General features: G+C 40.3%; 1 protein-coding gene across 1 annotated transcript in view; it reads right to left on the reverse strand.

The window, feature by feature from the left end:
* Positions 1 to 21,345, reverse strand: part of SYNPO2 (synaptopodin 2) — a 170,421-nt gene that overhangs the window by 23,946 nt on the left and 125,130 nt on the right. Inside the window, exon 4 of the mRNA XM_061585263.1 lies at positions 18,911 to 21,126. Coding sequence (XP_061441247.1) covers positions 18,911 to 21,126 — 2,216 coding nt within the window. The remainder of the gene's footprint in view (positions 1 to 18,910; positions 21,127 to 21,345) is intronic.

The following is a 21,345-nucleotide window of genomic DNA, read 5'->3' on the forward strand; positions in this document are numbered from 1 at the left end:
GGACTATATCAACTGTCTTAATAATGTTGCTTCCTCCCAGCTTAAACAAGATCAACACAGCACATGTTTCTGTTATTTGGTTTGATTGCAGATGTTGCCACCACTCACCATATGCTCCGAGGCACGTTACCAAATTCTTCCAAACTACACAGGAAGTGGTGTGGACTGTGAAAGACCAACTCAAATTGTGTTTGCATTTTTACAAATATGTAGGGCAATACAATATCTCAGAGAGGAGGTCTGGTCTCATGCTCCCTTGGTGCATTTACTACAGCTGCCAAATTTCCCTGCTTTTTAAAGTTTGATAGAAATATCTGTTGGCTATAGGTACATTCTTAAACCGCAAGGGTTTTTTTTTTCCTGTTAGTGAATATACATTTTTATACATATTTTCAGCTAATATATGCATTTTTGTAAACACTGCAAAATTTGGATTACAAATTTTGAAGGATGGCTGTGTTTCTATTGTCATATTGCTTAGGAAAGTGCAAATATCATAAATTTGGCTTTACATGAAACTGAATCGAATTTTCCCTCATCCCTATAGAGCAGTCATACAGAGGGTCATAGTTTTCCCCACAACGGTGCAATGTATTATATTTCTGTTTTAATTCTAGTAATTATTTCTACATGTGTATCTATAAATATAAATTAGCACATGAAAATCTCTGCCCTCTTTTTTGGTGATATGAAAGTGGCCATCGTAATGCTCAGATATGTGAAGGCTACTACATATGGATCTTTAAGCATCATGGCTTGTTTCCTAAAGACAGAAAGCTTGAAAACCATAGCCATAGACAAATATCCTTTTGCTATCTATCCCTCTGTGCCAATGAGCAATGTAAGGGGAAAATAAGTTATTAAAATATCCTATCCTATCACAAAGACCATGAATTCCTATAATCTAGGGAATAATAATAATAATAATAAATACATACCCTCAAATTGTTCCTATCTACCAAAGACAACAACTTTTTTTCTAATACCTATCCCTGGCAAATTATTCCCCTACTTTGTCTCTGCTTTTTCCTTCTACAGTGTTATTGAACCAAGGGTCATAAGGAAGCTGTTATGATCAGTTTACTAACATACACAGCTTCAGAAGTCCTGTGAACAATTCTAAATCTGGCCTGAAGTTGCATACCAAGATTCATATCTTCATTGCTGACCTGGTTCTTCATAACTTTGGAAATTTCTCTGAGCAGAGACTGTCTAGATGGAGTGTTGTTATAAACAAGTAGAACAGCTCTTGTAATTGTTGGGATGAAATGTCACCCAAGGATTCACAGGGAAGAGAGTGTGAGGGATGCCAACTTTTCAACAGACCTCTGTGGCTGTGCCTTTAATAGTAGCATGTTCTGCAGCAATTAGCAAGTGACAACATTTATCTCCATGCTGGGACAAGCCAACAGTTACAGCCACAGTAACAAAGGCTGGGTAAAAAGTTGACAGTCTTAGGTACAGGAGGTAGAGATGAGCTGCAATAGTTTGTAATAGTAGAAGGATAGGTCACCAAGTGGTTTGTGGTAGGATATTATTAAGAGTGTTATACTACTCTAGAGTTTGTCTTTTCTTATCTATGAAGGTTACCTGATAGTTCACCAACAAGACAAACAGCTTGCTGTCAGACCTTTGTCTACTCATTGGTCCCATTGGAAGTTACGCTAAACTATAGTTTATAATTGTCAGCTTCCCCTTCCCCACTTCTACTCCACTGCAGCCATGAGGAGGAAACTGGAAGTGTTCACTTCTGTTTTTAGTTTCCCACAGTTTATCATTATATCCAAACCTGGACAAATTGTGGTTAGTCTTAACTACGCTTCAGGGAAAGCCAATTTCAAACTGTGGTTTATAATCCTGGTTTGTTTCTCTCAGCTATGGTTGTCCACGGTTTTGGGGTTGGGATGTGACAATAAAATTTAGTTAAATGAAAATGGAAGAAAAACTTTCTAATCTCCTCATATCCACTCCAGAAGAGGATTGGGTAGAGGGGAGCACTTAGCCCCAAGGTTCATGCACATAACAGTAAACCACAATTGTAATTTGGTTCTTACAAGCTTTTTAGTTGTCATCATAATATATACAGTTCACAAAAAGTCAGTGTAACTCACTTCAGTTTCACATCTTTTTTTTTAAGCAATCAACAGCCTATTATGTGTAGTAAGAAGGCATTCAATACTACCACCTTCTGGAGACCAAGAGTAATATCACACATGTATGATTTTGCTAGAACTAGTCACTAAGTACATTTCATAAAAGAGGCAGTTTATGAGCCTGTCATAATGTCAGAATTTGGCTAAAAATTAATTGGCAGTTTGTCAATTAATGTTTTCATGAAGAACTGAGTAATTCTTAAGCTACTTTTTTTAAAAAAATACCTCCAAATTACACCAGGGAAATAATAGAATATATTATTGGACACCAAATCCTTAGAATTAACAGAATTTGCCAACACCAAAGCCAGAACTGGTACTGGCCAGGTTCAGATGTACTGCTAAACCATAGTTTAATATAGGTGCATATGCCTAAGATTTGTGTGCTCCCACCTTCTCTCTCTTCCTCCTGCATGGGGATCAAAAGCATCCATTTCTGTTTTCAACTCATCGCTGTTTGTTATGCCCAAGTGGGGACTGTGGTTAGTGTTAACTATAGTTTAGTGAAACAAACCAGGATAATTAATCAAGGTTTAAAGTTGGCTTTTTCAGTTAACTATAGTAAACACAATCCAAACTTGGTCCAGGTTTGGATGTAACAACAAATCGTGATTAGCAAATTCTTCCAATCTCCTCCTTGCCAGTGATGTGGGGCAGAAAATTTTCCAATGCTTTATTGTTCTGAGGAAAAATTTCCATTTCATAAGTTCATTAGTAATGCAGTATTAGGGAGCTTGGCTGTTTCAAAGTTGCAATTAAGGTTGTTCAGGTTGTTATCCCTAGCAAGTAGGGCAGCATATCACACATAGTTCTTTGGGTTTCTAAAATTTATTAGTTTCACATATTTCCAGTATTTCATTTTGTGCTTAAATTTAAGTATTGTGAATTTGAATTTAAATTGTACTTTAAATTTCAGGGAAACCTAAGGCTCATACATGTAATACTAAATGATGGGTGGCATCTAATGTTAGTCATTCTCAGAGTTGACTCATTAAAATCAATGGACTTAAATTATGTAAGTCCATTGATTTTATTGAGTCTACTCTGATTAACACTGGATATCATCCTGTGGTTTTTGCATTGTTGGAGTTGTGAACACAACCACAGAATAAATGCTCATAATACATGCATATGTTGCATATATACCAATATTCTCTAAATCCAGCCATTGAACTTCCAGAGTGTAAAGCCCATGCTCACAACACACCCACATGCAATTTGGTGTATTCCCAACTATATTTTAAAAATCAATCTCTGTCAATGACATTTACTGCCAACTTTCTGCACAGTTCAAATCCTCACCTGAATAACAGTTATTACAAACTTGCATCTAAGGAATTATTCCACTGTGTAAATGTGGACATAAATCCACGCATCTATGGGCCCTAGATAGTCTGTGATGGTATTCATTGGATAGAGGGTGGAACAAGAGTAATCAGATTGCGTCTCAGCTGTTGGCTCACAGGGTGACCTTAGCCATAAATTATCTTAGTGCCTCATCTGTATTTTGGAAATAACAGTGAGCTACCGCATATGGCTGCTGAGAATGAGTAAGTACTTTAAAGCACTTTGAATAATAATAATAATAGTGCTCTGTAAATGATAATCAAGACACTTTGTAGGCTTGATGAAGCTCTCCTGCCCTACTAGATATGTGCATAACTCATCAATATTAGTGGATACTACAGAATGGAAACCTCTGCAAAGGAAAAATAAACTTGGAAACAAAAGTTCAGTGAGGGCAGAGGGGGCACTGTTAAGAAAACATGTAATTTCCCCCTAATGTACAGAGGGATGGGGTGTAAAGAGCAACACCAGCAGCTCTTATTGCATCCAATGGATCATAGGAAGACCTTGAATTCTGAAGCTGTTGTCAGTGTATAAAATTCCCTCTTGCTGTGTGCATTTCAAATGCTATCTTTGGCTACAATTATACTTCTCAACTTAAAGATACAATCTTCTCTTATGGACAGTTGTCAAATATGCCTTGAGTAGATCTGACTCCTTTCCTGTGATTTTAGTGCTGGAGTAAGAGGTAGCATCGTGTATGGTTGCATGTTGCCAAGTTGTGAATTCATAGACTTGCTTCCACATTGCACCTTATGCTAATCTCAACATTAAAAGTTGCATAGGAGAAGCATGTAATGCTATATCTGGGTTTGTGATAGAGTTTTACTATACAAAATAAAGTTATACATTTGATTGACATAGTTTGGGAAGATGGTAAGAGAAAAAGATAGGAATCCTGGGAGCCTCTACAGCAGAAGGAGCCCATATGGCATCCTCCAGAAGTTGTTGGACTCCAACTCCAATCATCCTAAATAATGATGGCCTATGGTCAGGGATGATAGAATTTGGAGTTCAACATCTGGAGGTCTCCATGTTATTTATCACTGGTCTAAAGGGAAAAAATATATAGCTGCAAATGTCTGCTTAAGATGTCTGTCTGTCTATACTAACTGCCTTTAAATCATGTGATTGGGGGGGGAATCTTGAAACACTTGAAGAAAAATGATTTCTCAGTGTTGTTACCAGAACCTGCCCCATTGTCTCATACCCTGGCATTCTCACTTTATCGGAACATATAGGGGGAACTTTGAAAAGCTGGGGCATCTGAGCATCGTAACAAGAGAGCTCATTGAGGCATGGGGCTGGATGCTGTGTGTAAGCAGTTCTCCCTTGTGGCCAGGCTTTCTGTTATAGGACTTTTCCTATGCCTGCAAGGGCCCTGATCCTGTTCTTTCTTGCTTACAGACTGCCACTCTTGTATTTTCAAGAACAGTCATCTTGGTGGAGGCTTTACCAGACAGTATATGTATGTATTTCTTACCAGGCAGAGGAAACTGCCCTTTGGCCGGAATCTATTGGTGCTTCCATTGTAATTGTAAAAGCTGCATGGGTTCCCATTTATAGCCCTTTAAACTCACAGTCTCTGGTACTTGTTTTATAACGTTCTGTTTTGTCTTTTCTATTGTAAGAAATCTTATCAGCTATACTTGTGCATTTTGTAAGATACGGGACTTGGCTGCTAAGCTGATAAATATTTTTTATGGTCTGTGGCATTTTATGCATAATATTTTCTACTTTTGTGTTTTGGCTATTTATAATGATTATTGTGATTGTTCAGAGTGATTAATGATTATTTACTGATATTTTGTTAGTATTATCTCACAATATTACATTCAACTTTTATGTTAATTAATTAAAATTGTTTGGGATTTTTGTTACACTTTTAATTACGACTTTCATTATGATATAAGATTGAATTGTTATGGGTTTTGGTCTATGTTATTTTGTCATTTATTTGGGTTGTGAACCACCAAGAGCCACAGAAATAAAGAAAGGTTACATACACATTGAAAGCAAGAATAGAATAGAATAGAATAGCCTTTCCCAACCTTTGGGTCCCCAGATGTTGCTGGACTACAGTTCTCATAATTCCTGATCATTGACTATGCTGGCTGGGGCTAATGGGAGCTGTCAACCAGCACCATCTGGGGACCTTAAGCCTGGGAAAGGCTGGAACAGAATATACATCAAATGCTTTGTGCTAGGAAAGGATACTGCGATTTCTGATCCTGAAACTTCAGGAAATGACTTCTAGAAGCCATCTGTTACAGGAAAAACAACGAAGAGACTGATGGCACCTTAAAGACTAACAAATTTATTATGGTACACCATATGGGTTCTGGTCCACAGAAACATATACCTTAATAACTTTGTTAGTCTTTAAAGTGCCACAAGATACTTTGTTTTTGAGTAATGATTACATTTTGTCCTAATTTTATTTATTTAGGACACACCATAGACACATTTCCAGCCACATAGAGTTTAGGACAGTGTACTATCTTTCTAACAATATTACTAAAACCAACAGAATAACAAAGCTTAATCTTAGCAGTAACATTTACTACACCAGGGCAGGGCAGGACATTTAGCAAAACCCATGGCAAACAAAAAATGTTGTCACTTGCTGGCAGAAGCTATATAAAGAAACAATCAATCTGAACTCCTGGAGTTACAGTGCCATAGGATAAATGCTTCACACCCAACATTACATGACAGAATATGGAATAAGGAATCTCTCAATGATCTCAATGAGCAAGGAGACACATATGGAAGAAAGTGGTCCAGAAGGTATATAGGATCCAAGCTGTTCAGGGGTGTAAAGGTAAAAAGCATCACCATGAAATGAGGCCAGAAACAAATAGGTAGCCATTTTACATAGAGGAAGTGTGTTGCCTCTTTTGCACTCCACTATCAATTTGAAGCTCAACCCATTTTCAAGAGCAACCCTACATAAAGCCCATTGCAGTAATCTAAACTGGAAGTTACCAATGCATGGGAAAGCAAGGTCACAATCTGAGAGAAGGACATCACAGCCAGATCATCACCTGTGGAAAAGTTCTCTTGGCCAGTGCCATCCTCTGTGAATCCAGCAGCAATGAAAGACTCCCCGACTGCCCTGAATCTACTTCAAACTGATCATAGGCCCACAACATAGATACAGATTACTGTGTCAATACTCTGGGATCTTTCATAAAGCAAAAGTGGTTTGGAGAAAAATCATAGTTAATAATAGGAGGATTTAAAAAAATAGAATTGGGAGGGGGAAGAGGATTCTAACATGGAGATCTCAGTCCTGAGGTATGTTGGACGTAAGTTGCGGCATTATAGACATTGCATTTCTATTTTACATAAAATGTTCATGGATGATATAAGTAGTAGCAAACAGATACCATATTTCCCCCACCATTGAAGGAATGCATTGGCACCAAAAGTGATACGGCTATTTTCATGCCTGCAGGTGCTGCCTTCAGATCAGAGATTGAAAGCAATTAGGACAGGGATTAGATAAAGAGTACTTTTGTTTTGAGTACATCAAATGGCACAAGAAAGATGGGGATGGCAGAATCTTGAGGGATCAATTTCTCTTTCTTGTTGCTTTGTTATTTCTGAGGAACAAAAACTAGAGTTCTTTTTAAACGTAGAACAAAAAAATTTTCCCCCAAAGGGGAAAAAACCCTACCTCTAACATCAAAATATGAATAAAAATATGTTAAAAAGGATGGGCAAGCCTTCACAGACTTCTTATTCTGCTCTTTGTAATGTGAAATACCTGTCCTCTCAGCAACAGGAATTAGCTTAATAAATGATATAAGCGCACATGCGTGCATGCACACACACACATGCACACATCCAGAGGGATATATCTACAAGCTATAACAAATCTACAGCAACGAAAGCCTGATTAGTGGGCAATAAAGTACTTAAGGAATGTTTGAGCCCCATTCTTTTAGAACTGAAATTGTAATGTACTTAACTTTGCACACTTCAGATAAATCCCAGCTTAGTACAACCTCCCCCACTTAAATCCTCATTTTGTGGTTTTTAAAGAGTGATTATTACAGTGTTTTTTGTTACTAGGGTTGAAGTAATTTGGGCCTGAAGAACTTATGCAATATACTGTAAGTGTATGCACATTTACTCAATGGGGCTTACTCTCCCATTGAAGAAGTGGGGCTTATACCTAGTCAGTGTCATCTTTGCAGTTTACAAATGTGTCTACCAAGTTTTGATCCTAAAGCTTCTTAATTGGATATGCTTTTATATATGACCTTGTAGTCAGTAAATTTATTAAGGGTATATCAAAGGACAAGAAGAGCACAGCAAAGACTCTTGTGGTGCCCTAGTTTATTAATTAATTTATGAAATTCAGTATTTAATGTGCCCCAAGGCTCTGTTGTTTTTGCGGCAGCAAACTACCTCTGCTACTCCTCCTAACTTGAAAATTGAAACCAGTATGTCTTTCCCCCACAATTTAAATGGTCAAAATACCTTTAACCCATCTTTTCTATGTGCCCCTTTCCTATTTTAACCCTCCCCACTTAAGTGGAAAACAGTTTTAAGTAAGCCAACTGTCCCTCTTGCAAAGAGTTTTTTGGCTATGAATTCAATCAGCATTTTAAAAAATAAATAAATAAGCGTTATTGCACCATACTCTAGATTTGACTGATCATAATACTCAGCTGTTTCTCATATCTATTATGACCGCTTTTTATTTTACATTTCAAAAAAATGGGAGCACTCTCGAGTCACTTCCGTGGCCAAACATCACATAGGAATGAATTATACATGATTTCGTGTGCGTGTGTTCAAAGAAAGACATGCATTGTAAGATTCTTTTATGCGTCAGCTGCACACACATCTTATGATAATTATGTCTCCTCTGTGTTTGTGTTCCCATCTTATGTTTGAATCCATGTCTTTATAAAATAACATAGGAAGTAGCTCTTAATATCTGCTTTGCGTCAGAAGTTTTTAGGTAGAAATGATGATAATTTGACCTGCTGCCAAGAGCTGATGATTCTGGCATATAATCCATATTTCCATATATATATGGATGGCTCCAAATGTCTTCTAGCACTAATAAATCATTACCACTAGGTGCCATCCAAAGATATATAGAAATGGCTCCTAGCGTCAATAAATCATTGCTCTTCTGCTGTAAGTTACAAGCAGAATTACAACTGACATTCCACATTCTTGGGGATACTGCACTTTTTTCTGAATGTTCATTCTGCTGTATTCCATTCACTCCTGCGGGCATGACTTAGTTACTGTTTGCAGAGAACAGAAGGTATAATTCACCTGAGTGGCCATTTGCAAGAACAACAAAAGGAAGGGGGGGAGGAATCAGAGCAATCCTTTAAAAAAGTCAGTTATTTATTTAGTGCAAAATGCCCATTCACTTAATTGTTACTGCCCATGAAATGTTAAAAAACACTCACCAGTGGATTGTATCCAACTGTCATACTCAGTAGACCCATTCATATAAATGGATATAAGGTAGCTAAGTCAATTATTTCAGTGGGTCTACTATGAGTAAAACGTGGTTGGATATAACCCAAAGACTTTAATGTTTGGGAGTACATGTGTAATGGGGGGGGGCACATTGCTAAAATAGTGCTAAGTAGAAAGGCTTTCGATCATTTTAAAAATCAGCATTATAGTGTTATAGCTAGGGTTGGGCAAATCAGTCCATTTTGGGTCTCTCTGTTTCTCATTTTCCCAATCTTCAGTTCAGTTTTCCGCATTTCTACATCAGTTTGCGATGAAAAGAAAAGAAAGAGTTCTCATGAAAATTCATCAGCATTTTAGTGAGAGTTTCCACTAATACATACATGTTTGTAAGCAATTTTGCCTAATATATACATTTTAGCAAAGCAATTTTCTGTAATACAATGCATTTTTATATGCTATTTTCACAAACGTATATGCATTTTTATGCACACTTTACCCTCGCAGATGCATTTCTGTATGTAGCTGGAGAATTGCATTGCAAAATTTAGAGAAGTGTGAATTTCAAAGGATGGCTGTGTTTTGGTTCTCATATTGTTTTTAAAGTACAGATGTGGTAAAAAATGTAAATGGACTGCCTTCAAGTCGATTCCAACTTATGGTGACCCTATGAACAGGGTTTTCATGAGGCTGAGAGGCAGTGACTGGCCCAAGGTCATCCAGGCAGCTTCATGGCTGTGTGGGGATTCGAACCCTGGTCTCCCGAGTCATAGTCCAACACCTTAACCACTACACCACACTGGCTCTGTAAACTGAACCTATTTCCGCCTTCATCTCCAGTTATAACACTATAACACTGTTTCATTTAAGCAATATTTCACCAATATTGGATGAAACTGATTATCTAGATCCATTTCAATCGGGTTTTAGGCCCGGTTTTGGCACTGAGACAGCCTTGGTCGCCCTGTACGATGACCTATGTCGGGAAAGAGACAGAGGGAGTGTAACTCTGTTGATTCTCCTTGATCTTTCAGCGGCTTTTGATACCATCGACCATGGTATCCTTCTGGAGAGGCTCGCGGAGTTGGGAGTTGGAGGTACTGCTTGGCAGTGGTTCCGCTCCTACTTGGCGGGTCGTCTCCAGAAGGTAGTGCTTGGGGAACATTGCTCGACACCGCGGGCTCTCCAATATGGGGTCCCGCAGGGGTCAGTTTTGTCCCCCCTGCTTTTTAATATCTACATGAAGCCGTTGGGAGAGGTCATCAGGAGTTTTGGAGTGCGTTGTCATCAGTATGCTGATGACACGCAGCTCTTCTTCTCCTTTTCATCTTCTTCAGGTGAGGCTGTCGATTTGCTGAACCGTTGCCTGGCCTCGACAATGGACTGGATGAGAGTTAACAAACTGAAGCTCAATCCAGACAAGACTGAGATGCTGTTGGTGGACAGGTTCTCTGATCGGATGGTGGATATATACCCTGTCCTGGACGGGGTTACACTCCCCCTAAAGGACCGGGTTCGTAGTCTGGGAGTCTTTTTAGACTCTTCCCTCTCACTTGAGGCTCAAGTAGCCTCGGTGGTTAGGAATGCGTTTTACCAACTTCGGTTGGTAGCCCAGCTACGTCCCTATTTGAGTAAAGAGGACCTTACATCAGTGGTACATGCTCTGGTAACCTCACGTTTGGATTACTGTAATGCGCTTTACGTAGGGCTACCTTTGAAGACAGTTCGGAAGCTACAACTAGTGCAAAATGCGGCGGCCAGATTGCTGACAAGGACCAAGCGGTCCGAGCATATAACACCTGTTCTGGCCAGCTTGCACTGGTTGCCAATATGTTTCCGGGCTAGATTCAAAGTGTTGGTATTAACCTATAAAGCCTTATACGGTGCGGGACCACGATACCTTGCGGAATGCCTCTTCCGATATGAACCGGCCCGTGCACTACGTTCTGCTACGAAGGCCCTCCTCCGGGTTCCAACTCACAGGGAGGCCCGGAGGGTGATGACAAGATCTAGGGCCTTCTCAGTGGTGGCCCCCGAACTATGGAACAGTCTCCCTGAGGAAGTACGCCTGGCGCCGACTCTGCTCTCCTTCCGGCGCCAGGTCAAAACCTTCCTATTCTCTGAAGCATTTTAAGTTACACTGATTTAATTTTAAAAATGTTTATTGTGTTGGATTGTTGCTTGTATTTTAATATTGTTTTGTTATTTATTGTATTTTTATGTTGTTTTATGTTCACCGCCCAGAGAGCTATTGCTAGTCGGGCGGTATATAAATTTAATAAATAAATAAATAAATAAATAAATTAAAAAATTACAGCCAGAAAAAGGTTTTAAAATATGAAACCATTATTAGATTTATAAAATGTTGCTGACTACAAAGTTATAGTGAATACGTGCTGAACATCTGATAGGTGCACCTGTCCAATAACATCACTGCCTTTGTCATGAACATGACTCTAAAAGAAGACAGAGCATTAAGGCCACCTACAGCTGTAGAGATTGCACTACTCTTTCATCACTCTAAAAAAATAAAAATAAAAATCCAGGCTTCATTTAGTAAGAAAGATACAAGCATCATTGGGAAAACATTGGAGGATTACAGATGGATAACTTAAACCAAAAAGGGAAAAAACAAACCTAAACAAGCCTAGAAGAATCCAATTGGTCGTACAGGTAGATGGCAATGTTCCCCCTTCCCCATAAAATGTAAGTGAAAAAAGCATGACAGCTCCACTGAAAATGTCTAGTGTGAATGCAGCCTTTGTTTTAGGGCACAGAAGCCTTGAAATATTTTAAATTATTATTATAAATAGTGATCACAGATAACTTATAAACAGTTTAAATTCTAATATTCTCAGCTCTTAGGGTACACACACAGATAGGCTTTTGGGGGGGTCATTAATAGCATAAAGAGATGGACAGTCTACATCTGATCCTGTGGTCTGTCCCTGATTAGAGATCCACTTTCTGGGGGGTTTTCTTCACATTAACAATGTATAAATCTTCCCTTGATAAATCTGGACAAAAGTCATGTAATGTCCCTGTTCTTAGTAATTTCCTAGCCCATCCTACTTCATAATTCAAGCTTTTGGCCCCTTCAAAAATGGCAGCTTACCTTGTACAAACAAACCTGTGCAGTCATTCATCTTGCTAATTCCTCCCATAATACCTCCCTTTATCTTTCCCCAATCCCATTAGAAAATCTATTACCCTGATTAGAACAACCTATTTCATTTGTTAGCAACAACTATTTGGGATTAAAATCAAGTGATGGTTGACTTAGTGTCATCCTAGCCCTACCTAAAGTATTAGGGATCTCACCAGCAGATTCTTGAGAAGGATGGGCATAGATGCCTCTTAGTATGAAATAGGATACTAGAATGAATGACCAGGACTGAGGAATACCTGCAGCAGTAAGGTCAGGTAGAATGGGAAAGTTTCAAGCAACCCCAGTGCTACTGTAATGGAAAAAGCATCTCAAGTATCAAAAGCGTCACTCATGGAAATGGTAAATCTAAGCAAAAGAATAGGGTTTAAGTAAATAAGAGTCTTTGGATCACTTGGCTTAGATAAGCTAGTAGGCATTTTCCAACTTGACATGGGACAGCATTTGTCCACATAAACAGGACACCTTGTATGCCTTCATGAGAGCAACATAGATTTGGCTAAGAAACTAGCAATGTGCTTTCAGAAAATCTACCTTTGTCAATCCCTTTGAAGACCTTGGCTTCTTGGCTACAAGACTCCTTACTGCAGCTTTGGGAGGGATCTGCATTCCATTATCTGGTGCACGTAGGGATTTTGAGACCTGCAGTTTACTCAGCCTTGGTCTAATGTGGTGGCTGCAACACTGTAACATTCTTGTATATGAGCTCTACCAGTTTTTATAGGCACTGTTGCCCATTTTGCGTGGTCGCCAAGTATGCCCACTGAATGGTATCACTATGGCTTACTACTGTTCAGAATCTCTGTCCCTTGGGATGAGAGGCTTCAGGGGGTTTACCATACTGAAGAGGCATCCCATGAGCAAACCACCTTCACTGCCTTGGCTAAGCTAGAATAATGTGGAAAAGGCAAAGATGCTGCTTTCTAAGTCATGAAGCTACTCCTTGAGGAAAGAGTGATTAGCAGTGTCCTACTTTTTGTGCTGATAATGAAAGGGCCTTCCCATGAGTTCAGGCAGTTCTCCTTAGAGAGCTTCAGACTACCCAGAATGGAACTGTCCGTTACACTGTCAAACATGGATTCCACATCTTTTGTTTGATAGATAACATGAACGAAGGGTGGGGACATTTGCAGGGGGGAAGTGGGAGGGGAGGGTGCTTAACCCTTACTCACCCTCTGCTTTCCTCCACAACCATTCTTTCCAGATCACATCCCTGAGCTGAGCTTCTTTCCGGTCTCAAAACCCAGCTGGGGAAGTGGTGGGGAAGCAACTGGGGAAAATGAGGAGCAGCAGTGAAAAAGCAGCAGGCAGAGGATTAAGCACCTTCTCCCACTTACTGCTTCTCCCCTTCAAATGCCCCTTCACCATATGCATTCATGCGTGGGGAGCCTGCTTTTGCCAACACAAAATGAAGCTCCAGTTACCTTAATTAACCTCATAGTGCCTTTTTTAGGAGATGAAGCATAACCAGGACTTGTGCATATGTGTGTAGGTTTAGCACATGAGAGCCAACTCTGGTATGAAGCATGGAAGCTGAAAATCCAGAGAAGATCAGTTTCTGCCTTTAGAAAAGCACATTTCTAACCCATCTGTAAATGCTTAGTAATGGGAGTGACTGGCAAATTCTGAAAACTTTTACACCTTTCACAGGTCTCCAACGTCCTCTGTTCCCTGCCTGGATCATCCTGCTGCAGTCTCTGCCTTTGCAATCTTTGCCACAAAATTCCAAACAATCTGAAAACATGAGTGCTTGAAAAAACATTGCACTCCCTTGACAGATGATTCAGATTTTTGGGTGTGTGCTATACAGCAGTGAGTGTAGCTTGATCTTCACATCTGTTCACATCTTTCTTTCTTCCAATAAGAACGCCAGTTAATACTTATTTGAGTTGTAGTTGGGTGTGAGGGAAATCACTCTGCTGAAACTGGACTGACACTCACCATCCATTGATGTCACTCAGACTACTCAGCAGCTGGTCACGGCTTTCAGTCATTCTTGCCCTAGGCCATATTTGAACAAGCGGTGAGAGGCACTGTATTCTATTACCAATCCCCTTTGCAACCCATTCCCTGTGGAGTTAAAAATGAAAAGCATCTAAAACTTTCCTCTCAATTTAGGAAGAGGGCAGGGTTTCCCTGTGTCATTGCAATATATAGCTGCAACAGTACAATTCTCAGAAAATGTCCTTTCAAAGTAAACATTGGAATAGCACATTGTATGAATCTATGAGTCCTCTTCCTAGAGCCACCTAGGATGGTTATTTTGAAAAGGGCACTTCTTTATTCAGTAATTGGAAGTCTAACGTTCTCATTTAAGATGCTGTTTTGAAAAGGGCATTTCTTTATCCAGAAATTGCAAATCTGTTTCATAGCTTCTAACACATGACATATTCATTTTTAATTAGTTAAAGTTAACACATATTTACTTTGTGAATGTCACGGGGATGAATCAGTGCTTCAGTGCATAACCAAATTAAAACTCACTATGCCTTGGTTCAAATTAAGGTTTGGAAGCATTCAGAAATCTACTCACCGTGCATGATTCCACTGAAAAAGCAACAAATGTTGATTCACCACATTAAAAATGTTTCTCCACACCAGACTAGCATATTTATTTCCATTCAGACTTCCAGCTGAATGTTGCTAGGACCTCAGCTTCTCAACCCAATTTATAATACAGTTCTGACAGATATGATGAGGTCTACTCACCTTACCCAAAGCAAGATTCCCAAAAGGTAGACTCTGAGAAGCAGAGCAGGATACTGTCAGAAACTCTGAAATGCCAACATGTGGCCAACAGCAGCTACCCTTTGAGGGCCAGACCAGGGAAGAATGGTTAATACACTTCTGAGATGTTCTTACAATGATGAATTGACAACTTTGGGGCATCATCTTCATGATTTTCTCTGTTCAGCTTTTGGAAGAGTGAATAATGAGGGAGAGGGAAAGTGTTGGTGAAGAGAATTTTAAGGACTGTGAATGAAAACAGCCCTTTAATCTTTTTCTTCAGGTGATCTCTGTATAGTATACCTAGACTGTAGACTGTCTAGTATGAGTCTGGTGAGTGATACGAGAGAGAGAGAGAGAGAGAGAGAGAGAGAGCGCACTTGGCTTCTCTCTCTTTTCTTCCTCTGATTTTAATAGCAAAGGCCAACATATATGACACCAAAGTGGTCAGTTAGAGTGTCATCCTCATAGCTGTCCAATACACTGAATGTATAGCACTTTAGTTTTATTGCTGTTAATGGGGGACACCCTACTCAGATTCAAGTGAATGGATTCAATTGAGTTGTTTATCTTGCTGAATATATCCCACTAGCATCTGGGTGGCATTCTGAGCAATTTTAGCTCTAGGAAGGAAAGAAGGAAGGAAAGATAGAACCCTAAACTGCATTTCAGTTGCAGATAGAGCATGAAATCAAAGAAAAAGAAAAAAACCAAGTAAAGAAGAAAGGAACAATTTTAATGGTAGAGAAATAATACAGCAGGTTGTAAATGGAAAATGAACAGAAAGAAGATCTCAAGAGGATTAAAATATTGGTACCATATAATCTTAAATACGTTGTGTTGCAAAAGAATCCTGTAGATACGTTTCTATGTAGAATGGGCTGATTTCTTAAAATTTATGCAGCCACACTTGACTTGCAGTATAGATTAATTCAGCTAACCAAACCTATCCCCAAACAGCTAACATTCTGAACTTGGGACAAGAGCCCTTTTGAAGAAAACAGGACTTCTTATGAGCAAATATGTTGTAGCTAATCAAGAAGAGTTATTCCATTTGCTCCACTGCCTTTGGATAAGGCCTGCATGTTAGGGAATGCTTCCTTTAATGTGTAAAATATGAAATATACATCTCAAATGTTTCCCAAGTGTGTTCATTGTTAGGCACATTTCACTGGTTTTCCTTTTCTGAAGGTGACCTTTCTATTATGACATGCCACAACAGAAATTGAAGTCTGGAAGCTATATCTGTATCTGTGTATGTTCTGCCCTGCAAGGCCACACATTGTATTCTCCATTGAAACCATCCTCAAAAATAGGCAGGGCACACTGCATAGAAGAAATGTTTACCACAAGGAAATAATTTTGACCTTGTTGGTGGGGCTAGGCAGAGCTTTTCGGAAGCTTCTTGAAAATTACTAAATTAGAGACACTTTACAACATTATTTTAGTAGTATAGGAAGTGTTGCAGAATGTGTTCTTCACATATTGCCTAAATCTTAGAAATTCAACTGATGGCTGTTTGTATAAATTGGATGGTAGGCAGGGCACAGCACATTTCATATTCCAAAAGGATTCAAGAATGTGAGGGTGGGTTGCACTGTGAACACTAGGCAATGGGGCTACATCTCTCATGAGCTCCCATTGTAGTGATTCAGGCTTCCCTGACAAGGACCTCCCCATCTTAGTAAGCAATGCACAGAGGAATGGGTAAAGAGGGACCAGTTCATGGCATTATGGCAACAGTAGCATTTGGGGCATTCAGAACTCAGTAGGCTGCAATGATGATATTGCTTAGTATGCTACAGTGACGATATAGTCTGCCATCATAGTCAGATTCAGTATGCTTCTGAAAACCAGTTGACGGTAGCCGCGGGAGGGGAGAGTGCTTTTGCAGTCAGGTCCTGCTTGTGGGCTTCCCATGGGCATCTGGTTGGCCACTGCAAGAACAGGATGATAGACTAGATGGGCATGTTCCAGCAGGCTCTCTTTATGTCTTAGTCCAAAGGTTGGAGGAGGGACTATAGCTCAGTGGTAGAGCACATGCTGTACATGCAGAAGATCCCAGGTTCACTACCTGGAATCTCTAGTTTAAAAGATAAGTTAACAAGAGATGGGAAAGACCTCGGCCTCAAACTTTGAAGAGTAACAGTGCTGGGCTACATGGACCACACAGCAGCTTCACATGTTCATTCATGTAAGTCCAAACTATTTCCAGACCAGACTTTGGGGGATTTGCTCATCACTAGTTAGTGCATTCACATGAATGGTCACTGCTCATTGGTTTTACCAGTTTGCCCGTTTGTTTGAATCCACCTATAGAATTTTCATAAGCCTAAACCTATGGATGTCATTTATTTTTTTATATATTGGTTTGGCTAGAAAAGTGAGAAAAGTCCATACTCTAGTGACGCTAAAATTACTGGACATGTCAAATATTGTTCTTTTGTATCATAACCATGAATTAAATTGGCTGGATATTTCACTAGTGGAACATGGCATGGTAACAGTGTCTTGATCCTCCTGGACAGCAGTATATTAAGAGTAGTGTGAAAGCACAAGAACAGAGTAAAAAGAAATACCAGTGGAAGAAGCAGGATTGGAAAGCCCAAGGTGAAAACAAGAATGTGCCTAAGTGATCAGCAGAAATATGAGGTCAAGAATTGCAGCATGTCATTAGACAAGTATTTCAAAGGCACATACTGCTCTGGTTGCAAAACTGTTACTCAAGGACACGTCCCTTCAGTTTTTAGTTGCTATGCTTTCACAAGAACATATTGCACCACTTCCATAACTGTAGGACCCAGCTTTTCCACCTGGCTCTTCAGTTGGTCTGATTGTCCTTCTCCTATGATGTGTCATTTTTTTCTGGTTGTCAAAAAAACAAACAAACCCATGCTAGGACTGAGGAGGTCAACATTTCCTAAAAAATGGGAAACTTCAAACAGCCTCTCCAGCCTACAGCTCTTTCTTCTTCCAAATATAGGAATATTTACCCCCAACCTGCACCTTTTGTTTTTTGAAGCAGGGGGTGGGGAGTTGAAGAGGTAATTCACAACTGTTGAGCCACCAGTTGAGCCACCAGTTTATTCTCTAATGACCCAAGTCTGCAATAGAACCTCAAGTGAACTAAATCAGTCAGTGCTAACTTCTATAAATTATTCTCCTCTGGTTATGGGATCACATGAAACACAACCACATTATCATAACGCTTATGTAAGGTTAGCTGAGCTGTCATGGATCCGTAATGGTGATCTATGTGTAGCCTTAAGCTGAGAATCAAGGAAACACTGGTTATGAATTCACCACTTCACATTTCCAGGTTTTGATTGTGGATATACAAAAAAGAAGCAATTTCATCCCCAAATATAAGGTTGCAGTGATAGTAGAAATGGGGCTCTGAAGATGCCTCTTAAGAGAACTCTCCATAGGGATTCAACTGCAGAGTTGGGCCAAATACTCTACACCTATTTTATACACAACATCCTCAAGAGACATAACATTAGAAGGCAGTTTTTAGAAATAAATCTAGCATTATTGTTGTTTTGATTGTGTTCAAACCCTTTGGCCATCAGTCCCCCTCCCCCATCTCAAAAAACCCTGTGAAACCTATGTTCTAACAGTTGGATTACAGGAACAGTGTTCACTGTATATGTGTGTACTGAAGCACTAACACCTAGCATCCTGCTTACTTAATATGGAGTAGCACATGCCCGTTTTAGGACACTGTGCCTGCATACGTATTAAAGAGGACTGCATACATAAATGTGTCATCTCTAATTCATATTCATTTTGATTCATTTAAAAACATACTGTGCCATCCTATGCATGTTTACTCAGAAAAAACCCCACTGTTTTCAATGGGACATTCCTAGGTAAGTGTGCATAGGGTTTCAGCTTTGAGGGTTTTTTTTGGACCCAGATTTCATGTGTTATATCTGAAAATTATTAAGTAAGCCAAGGAGCACATTGGTGCCAGATTACCACTGCAAACAATTCATTGCACGCAAAGTGGATACTGAATTGTATCCATGTTTTACTCTTCAATGGCTGAGGGTTTCCACACCTGTGCAGTGACACCAACTTTCTTGGCTGAGAACTTTGGCTTGGGAGCAATAAACATAGAGGATGCTGCTGGTTCTTCCTTCGAAAAAGCAGGGTAGCCTGTCGATGCACAGGACTCAATGACAGGGCTAGAGGCATTTGACTGGAAGAAAGGTGGTGAAGGATAGGCTGGTACAGAGTACACTGAAGATGCCTGGACATTAGTGGGAGAACCAGCATTGAGCAATCTTGAAGGTAGAGCTTGTTTTGAGGCAGACACTGAGTCAAATTTTGCAGGTTGCTTAGGAAGGTTGCTTAGGGTTTCCTTATTATGAGAGGGAGGCTGAAAAGTAAATAAGGATGAATTAAGCTGGTATGGCTGATGCTTCATAACCTCCAAAGAACTAAGTGCTTTCTTTGTTTTTTTCTTGGTAGTTTTGGCAGCTCCAGGGGACTTTGATTGTTGCTTGGTAGCAGCAAGAGGATAAGATGGAGACTGGATGGGGTTATAAGCCACAGGTGGTGGTGCTCGAACATTCGATGAATATTTCCAAGAAGGTGGCAAAGACGGAGTTGGTGATGAATCCCGGGCCATGTTGGCCTGTACTGTTTCTGAGTCTACCACATACTTTTCCATTCGTGATTGCCTTTTGGCAAAGAGCTGGGCTCCCTTCCCACTCAAAGCTAGGGGCATCTCAAAAGCTGGCCCCACCCCTCCAGCAAGTGCAACATTTCCTAGTGGAGTGGTGGGTGTTGCTTTGGCTGTATAATTTTGGTGTGGTGATGCTAATTGAGGCCCTTTAAAGGGACCAGCTAAGTTAAGAGTACTTGGGGGCTGTGGAGGGGGATAAGCAGGTTGTGCTATTTTCACAGGTGCTGGAGTTGCCATTCCAGGTGAGTTTGGAGCTGGAAAGAGAGGAGGCTGAGCAACAGCCACAGCTGGAGGTGACCAGACTGGTGAAGCAGGCATTACAGCAGTAGGAGAAACCTTTAATGAAGGTTTTGGAGCAACTGGAGGTGGGACCTTTTGTTTGGCTGCTTGGATATGCATGAAATTGCAGGCCTCTGCTCCCAAACTGAGGTAGTCTTCTTCGGGTCCTGATTCAAAGCCTGCAGCAGCACCTTTCTTGCCTTCTGTATTCTGTACGAGGGACAAAAGAGCAGGATTAGGACTCACCTTGGGGGCTTCTTTGAAAGTAAACATTGGCTTTGCAGTGCTTCTTCTCTTTGCCTCTTGCAATATTCCAGTTCGTTTGGCAGGCACTGCAATCCTTTCATCCCTGGATGCAATCTGTTCTGTCGATTCTGTTGGAGACCATATCACCGGCTGTGCTGTGCTGGTGGCAACTGGCATCAAAACAGTTCTGTATAAGGTTTCAGGAGGTGGGCTGACTGAAGTATAAGGAGGTGGCGCAGGTAGATCTGATAGAGGGCTAGTCATGCTTCTGGTGGGCGAAAATGGAGCTGCTGCTCTGTTTTGTACACCAGGGAAAGGTTTGGCTGTTCTGTTGTAAGCTGTCTTAAGGGCTTCTGAAGACTGATACATCAGATTTGTCTCAGGAGTGATCCCAATGCCATTTTGCTGAATTGGTGTGCAATGACTGTGACTCACATCTATGTAGCTTTTGCTAATATGGCTTTGCACCCTGGAAGATTCTTCTTGTTTGGCATGATAAAAAGAACTTGTTTTTTGGGTGCTCTCAGTCATGGCCTCTCGGTGCTCCTCAGAAGAATGGTGCACTGCCTGCATCCTCATTGCCTCTTGTTCAGCAGTGATCTGGTCCAACCTTTGACGTCTTTTGGCAAACATGAGTGCCCCCTTGCCCTTGCTCTCTGGAAGCAGCTGAGACATCTCGTCCCTACTTTTTGGTTTCTTTTCAACTTCAAGCAGTCCAGTATCCCAGTCAAATGTCACAATCCGGTCTTCTTTGTCAATGTCAGAGAAGAAATCTTCATCGATTTCTGACTCACTTGTGCCTAGTAAGGTTACTTCAAAAGTATTCTCTTTCTCACCTTCTTCACCCTCGTCTTCTTCACCGTTGTCCTCGTAACGCTCTAGCTCCCCAGTGCCGTAACTGACCAAAGTATATTTCCTGGCTCTTTGGCGACGCTTCTTGAACATCAACACCCCCTTGGAGTTGGGATTTGGAGCTGCTGTCAGCAACAGGGCAATGCTCTTACATTTAGATTTGGCTTCCTTCACCTGTTTCTCTGACAGGCTCTCACTCCGTCTGAGCCCTGCGGAAAAAGATTAAAGAAGATACCTCAGTGCACAGCGAAACATGCAAGCAATTTTAACTACAAGCTGCACAATAGCTATTTGGGGTGCAAGAGTGCAATGCTAATCTTTCTTTCTCTAGAGCTGGAATCTCCCCTTATGAAAAGATGCATAGACAGGCCATTAAAATTAATCTTTTCCCACAGTTCCAACCATAATAAAAATTCCATAGCAATCAT

Source organism: Rhineura floridana, chromosome 9 (assembly GCF_030035675.1).
Source record: "Rhineura floridana isolate rRhiFlo1 chromosome 9, rRhiFlo1.hap2, whole genome shotgun sequence".
NCBI lineage: Eukaryota > Metazoa > Chordata > Lepidosauria > Squamata > Rhineuridae > Rhineura > Rhineura floridana.